At 35.6% G+C, this 6,742-nt stretch overlaps 1 protein-coding gene across 1 annotated transcript in view; it reads left to right on the top strand.

Annotated features, from left to right (window-relative positions):
* ENPP1 (ectonucleotide pyrophosphatase/phosphodiesterase 1) overlaps window positions 1-6,017 on the top strand; it is a 61,290-nt gene extending 55,273 nt beyond the window's left edge. Inside the window, exons 24-25 of the mRNA XM_036414273.2 lie at window positions 1,888-2,050; window positions 5,182-6,017. Of these exons, the coding sequence (XP_036270166.1) occupies window positions 1,888-2,050; window positions 5,182-5,352 (334 nt within the window). The 3' untranslated portion in view covers window positions 5,353-6,017. The remainder of the gene's footprint in view (window positions 1-1,887; window positions 2,051-5,181) is intronic.
* The last annotated feature ends 725 nt before the right edge of the window (window positions 6,018-6,742 follow it).

Raw genomic sequence — 6,742 nt, forward strand, 5'->3', positions numbered from 1 at the left:
TCGGCAAACTCATTAGTCAACAGAGCCAAATATCAACAGTGCAATGATTGAAATTTTTTTTGAGAGCCAAAAACTGAATTTTTTGCACGGGCCACGAAGTTTCAATTGCATTATACGTGTGCTCCCACATGTGGTATTTTGTGAAGAGCCACACTCAAGGAGCCAAAGAGCTGCCTGTGGCTCTTGAGCCACAGTTTGCCGACCACTGAGCTAGGATATTATCTTAATTACATACTTCCAGTTAGAAGATAAAAGAACCATATGGTGCAGCTAAAGGCATCTTGAGTCTAGGAATCAGCAGGGTAATAAAGCTGTAGGCAGAGGTGAATGTCATAGCTTTTACCCAACTCTGGCTGGAGGGGAAGGATAGAGTGATCACTTTGAGGAAACATCAGCAAGTCTGTTTCTATCAAGGAGAGGTGGAGAACATTTTAGAGATGAATTGATCTTTACTAAACAGTAATTCGAAGATTTTATGGACTAATTTTGCTATTAAGGCTATGAGAAAAAGGGACTAAACAATCTGTTGAGATTAAGGTCTTATCTAAGAATGTCTCCTGCAGGCTGATTTAGGGATTACTGTATATATACATATTAATTTATAAAATCACAATTTCTTACTAATATCTCTTGAGGCATCAAGGTATCCTGTAACTGCCTCATAAGTCACAGCAATAAAATGGGTAAAGAAAACAACTTCATACCTTTCCCATTCATAGCTTTAATCAGAGCTCTCTGGTTTGTTTGTTGGTTTGTTTGTTTATTTAGTATGTTTTTATCAATTTCAGAGAAGAGAGAAAGAAAGAGAAAAAGAAATATCAATGATGAGAGAGAATCATTGATTGGCTGCCTCCTGCATGTCCCCTACTGGGAATCAAGCCTGCAACCTAGGCATGTGCCCTGACTTCGATTTGAATGGTGACCTCCTAGCTCATAGGTTGAAGCTTAACCACTGAGACACACCAGTCGGGCCAGAGCTCTCTGGTTTAATGTATTTTATATATTATGGTTCTACATAAAATTGTATTTGAAAACAATGATACCATTACCTGAAATTTTGAAAGATGCTGAAAAAACAAAACAAAGCAGACTAGCTTCCTGACCAAAGGAAACAGAATTAAGGCGAGGCAAAGGTGTTACTTGGAGTATCTTTGAGAATATGCTGCAATGAAAAAAATATAAGTTTTGGTGCAGAAAAAGAATCCAGTTAAAACAAAGAATTCACAGCAATGTGGTTTCTCTGAAGGAGTCGGAATTAAAAAATCTCAACCCAGTTCTCTCTCTCTGTCCACTGTCTATCCACAACTACACAGAGTTTAAAAGACTATTGTTTTTGTATCTTAGTTGTAGGTATTAAAAAACATTTGTGTCTCAATTCTAGTGTGTTATGGTAGAATTTTAAAAATTCCAAATTCAATAAATTTCTATAGAAAATAAAAATTATTTGGGTTGAGTTTATCTAACTGTCTTCTAGTTCTTACTTTCTCAACCTGGCAAAATAAGTTGAAGTATTATGATTACTGACTTCTTATAATATATTTACTTATTTAACTGAATTTGATTTTTAGAAATATTGTATGAAAAAAATGCTTTCAAAATATATTTTATTGATTTTTTTACAGAGAGGAAAGGAGAGTAATAGAGACTTAGAAACATTGATGAGAGAGAAACATCGATCAGCTGCCTCTTGCACACTCCCTACTGGAGATGTGCCTGCAATCATGGTACATGCCCTTGACCAAAATTGAACCCGGGACACTTCAATCTGCAGGCCAACACTCTATTCACTGAGCAACATCGGTCAGGGCTGAAAAAATGCTTTACTGAAATATTCATTATTGAATATTGTTATTTCTTTCTTAAAGTGAATATTATCTTGTTTTACAGAAACAGCAGACTCATCCGTAATCAAGAAATTCTGATACCAACTCACTTCTTCATTGTGCTAACAAGTTGTAAAAATATATCCCAGACTCCCTCACAGTGTGAAAACTTAGATACCTTAGCTTTCATTTTGCCTCACAGAACAGATAACAGTGAGAGCTGTGTGGTAAGTAGCCTTTGTTAATTTACTTTAAACATTGAAAATATATCTAGCTGTGCCTTATATCTAACATTATTGTGGGAGAGAACATAACTTGAATATACTTTGAAATTACAGGAAGATTTTAAATTTGATCCTCTAAAAAGACATATCTACAGAGGGATCTGGTTAGGCAACATTTCAAATTAATTTCCTATATATGACTTTATTATAAAAATCATGTTTGTTCTTAATTCTCTTTTCTTATTCTGTTGTCATTTGAATGTTTGGAAATAATTGTTTTATATTCTTTTATTTTCTCAACATTTAAAAAATCGAAACTGTAGTGTTTGAGCATCAAGATTGCATTAAAATTTTAGCAATTTTGAAGTTTTTCCTTATGGTGAGTCAAAAAAATTTTTTTTTTCCAGAGTACTTCTAAGATATCCTCGTTGGTTTTTTCTTTTCTTTCTTTCTTTTCTTCTTCTTTTTTTTTTTTTTTTTTTTTTTTTTTTTTTTTTTTCTCATTTGCCATTGAATTTTACAAAGTAAGTCTAGACCTAGATTGGCAAATATATTTGGCTTTTCTACCAGTCTCAGGGGATTGGTTTTGACACGTAGAGTACTATGGTCAAAAGGATCTCAAGGCCCAGTCTGAGCGTGGCTGGAGAGAGTGCTGTGTCACTTGTTCATTTACCCCTTCACTTATTCATTTAAGCCTTCTTTGGACCAGTTATTCTTTCTTTTAATAAATATTTGTTGCCAAATACTCTAGGAACTAAGGACATAGCAGTGAACAAAACAGACAGTGCTCTGTGGTGGTCCCCTAAGTAGAGTACAGTGGCTCATTTGCCATTCCTGACCTAGTGGCTTTTCTCTATATCATTCATTAAAATGAATGAGGATATGTCTATATCATTCATTAAAATGATATTCATTCTAATGAATATCATATAAAATTCAAATAAAATTCATTCATTCTCTATATCATTCATTAAAATAAAAGAGGATATGTCTTGCGTTGTTTCTCTGATAAACTTTCAGAACCAATTGACCAGTCCTTTTAGAACACATCTCTCATTAAGTTATTTTTCCCCCCTTATTCTTCAGAATTAAGTACAGAATAACAGGATGCTAGCTATTTGGATTTACGTTGGGCATCTAACTCTACTAACTGGTCAGTGTTGTGGCTGCTGTTGGACACATACAAAACATTTCCTTGTTCATTGCTTTCTCTTCCTTGAGAGATTAAACCGTCATGAAAGGTATCAGTTAGTGTTGTGTTCTGCAGCAAATAACAGAGAACCAGTTACAGTGATGAGCAAATACGAGTTGCCTCATATAATAGAAAGTCCAGAGGTGGACACTCTTGGGACAGTGCACAGGTCAGCTACACCATTAGGGACCTAGACCTTCCTATCTTTCTGTGCTACTGTTCTCAGCATGTGGCCCATGTGGGCTAAAGATGGTTTCTACTTCTCTAGGTGTTGTGTCTGAATGCTAGACCCGACACCAAAAAAAAGTCATCAACAGACTTAGGCTTACATCACATTGACCAAAATGATTTTAAATGCCATGCGTTAGGTGTTGAATTCCTTTTTCATCTCTATTTTTCCAAAAGCTATTGTACCAATATCTTAAACACAAATGAACAATGACTAAAGATTGGCTGGATATTGGCCTAGGAGAACAGATGCCTTATGTGTACTTTTTACATAGTCCTGTAAACATTGGAACAGATGGAAAATATCTACTGGCCAAATAATCTACTGAGTCCGAGTTGTTATCTTGAGAGCCAGAAGGAAGACATTTTCAGAGAAGCAGGCTGAGCAGTATTGAGTAGTGGATGATTGGAGGCTAATGAGAAAATGGAAATTATTAGTCTATTTCCCTTTTATGTGAAAAGTCTATATTTATCAACTATAATAATAAAAGTATAATATGCTAACTAGACCGGACATCTGAATGACTTTCTGGACATCATTTTGGATGTCTTTCTGGACAAAGCTGTGTCAGTGGGAGCCAAGGCAGAGTGGTTAGGGGTGATCAGGCAAGCAGGCAGAGGTGGTTAGGGGTCATCAGGCAGACAGGCAGAGTGGTTAGGGGTGATCAGGCAGGCAGGCAGAGGTGGTTAGGGGTGATGAGATAGGCAAGTGAGTGGTTAGGGGTGATCAGGCAGGTAGGCAGGCAAGCAGTTAGGAACCAGTGGTCCTGGATTGTGAGAAGGATGTCCGACTGCCCGTTTAGGCCTGATCCCACCGTCAGTTAGACATCCCCTGAGGGGTCCTGGACTACAAAGGGTGTAGGCTGGGCTGAGAGATGCCTTCAGTTCATGCACTGGGCCTCTAGTTTCCAATAATAAAGTTCTAAAGGTATTGAGAGATGTCTTTAAAATACAGTCATATCCCACCAACCCTTGGATATTTTCTTCATCTGTCCTTCTCTGAGCTTTTTTCAGAAGGATTTACACTAAAACATAAATGTACAATTGCCACCTCTATTACCTGCTTCAGCTACCAGCTCTGCTTCCATGTGCCAGAGCAGAGCATATGTCTTTAACTCTTTACTGATCTCATATTAGCTGAGACTTTACTACCTCACCAGAAATGATTGTGTTTTACCACTTTCCTCAACCTTTTCTTCATTGCAAACATGTACATAACTGATTCTAATAAAAACTAGTGTTTGTATTGTGCATTTGCACCCATCCATCATTATATTGGATCCTCTAAACAACCCTCTAGGAAAGGTGCAAGGTAAAGAGAATCAGGATTCAGATGTTAAATAACTTGCCTTAATTTACCTGGTAAGGTGATAGTGGAACCAGCATTTGAATCCAAGTTTCTTTATGCTAATTCCCACATTCTTTCTACCGTCCCATGTTGCTTCTGTTTTCCAACATTTTTTATTCCTATACCATTGAAATTTCTTGCACCAATACAATAAATGAGTATCTAATCCAGGTATACTTGTCTTTTCCCAAAATTGATACATCTGATTAAACAAACATGCATCGTATATATTATAGTAAATTACTCAAGAGCAAGGATTATTCTAACAAATCAAAGCTGATTAAAATGGGGGACATGGAAAGCTGGTAGGGAAAGTGAACTAACTGTTTTCCAGTGACTTTTCTTCTTTATTTTCTACCCTCACAGCATGGGAAGCATGAATCCTCATGGGTTGAAGAGTTGTTAAAACTACACAGAGCTCGGATCACAGATGTTGAACACATCACTGGACTCAGCTTTTATCAAGAAAGAAAAGAGCCAATTTCAGACATTTTAAAGTTGAAAACACATATGCTAACTTTTAACCAAGAAGACTGACATATATTTTTTATTACACAAACAGATCATAAATCTTTCTGAAAGAACCTTCTGTTTTACACAGTCCTTTGTTCACACGATTGCATTGTTTGGAAACTGTCGACCACAGTTAGAACTGGGACTCCTCTGTGATATGACCATCTCAGGGAAACGCGTGGCCTCGGCATAGCAGTAGGAAAGTGTTCCTATAGAGTCTTGCACATGTTTGAATGTGTAACAATTCAAATTTGGGAATAAAGACAGACCAAACCTAAAACTGCTCTTCTACTTCTCTTAAAGGCAGAAGTAGCCTGTGAACATTGTCTGGATACCAGATATTTGACTCTTATTATCATGAATAAACTTTGATGGAACTGGCAACAGCAGGCGTATGAATAGGATTGGACTTATCCATGTTACGTTAGTATCTTCACAAGAATTTAAAAATTATTCTTGATTTTTTTAAGAAGTGATTTTGAAATTTCATTTATTTTAGTTTTAATAAAAAAAAGTTAATGGAAACAAATTTTTTTCTGAGATTCTCAAAAGGCAACATCTGTAATCCTGTGTTGTGGGTTTTTTAATTATGATTGGGCTTTTCCAGGTTTAAAGGCTTTAACAAGTTAAACTTTGAGGAAGATCTGTGAATTGAGTATGTCAATCTTTATAAAGTTTATATTTGTACCGAAAGAGAAAAATATTCCCATACTGCTCACTGGTTATTAACATAGGCTGAAAACAGCTCTAAAAGTGGTGTGTTTAGACTGTTATAAATGTCTTATCTTGGTGTCAACTCATGCAAGGTGGCATTTGTCATCAAGATAGTAGGAATGTTTTCCTCTGTACATAAAAATGACTACCAACAGCTGAGCTGTTTATTTGAAGTTCCATATATTTAAAGAGAACACATTACCATCACTTCATATCTATGTGGCGGTCACGATAAATGAACTTGATTTATCTACTGCATAGACTACATCCTTTAGTGCCAACCTGTGAACTTTCCAAGGCTACATTCACTTTTAGGTTCCCTGCATCTAATTTAACTGTCCTATTAGTGCACCAAAGATTTGTATTTGTACTTCAGATGATATTTATTCTCCAACAACCTTGGGGCCATAGAATCTTTTAGATAATACAATTTGCATCTGAAAATTATTTAATAATTTAGAAAGTTTCATAAGTTTTTGTTTTAATCCCACAGATCTCTGATGCTCCATACATTGTTTTTTATTTTAAAAATGTTTTATTTTCTCTCTATTGTTCAAATTGAGTAATTTGTTCTGTCTTCAAGTTCACTGATTCTTTTCTCTGTCTAATCCATTATGCTGTTGAGCTCATCTTTTTTAAAAAAAATATTTCAATTATATTATTATTTCTAAAATTTTTATTTAGTTCTTTGTATCTTTTA

Source organism: Pipistrellus kuhlii, unplaced genomic scaffold, assembly GCF_014108245.1.
Source record: "Pipistrellus kuhlii isolate mPipKuh1 unplaced genomic scaffold, mPipKuh1.p scaffold_m20_p_5, whole genome shotgun sequence".
NCBI lineage: Eukaryota > Metazoa > Chordata > Mammalia > Chiroptera > Vespertilionidae > Pipistrellus > Pipistrellus kuhlii.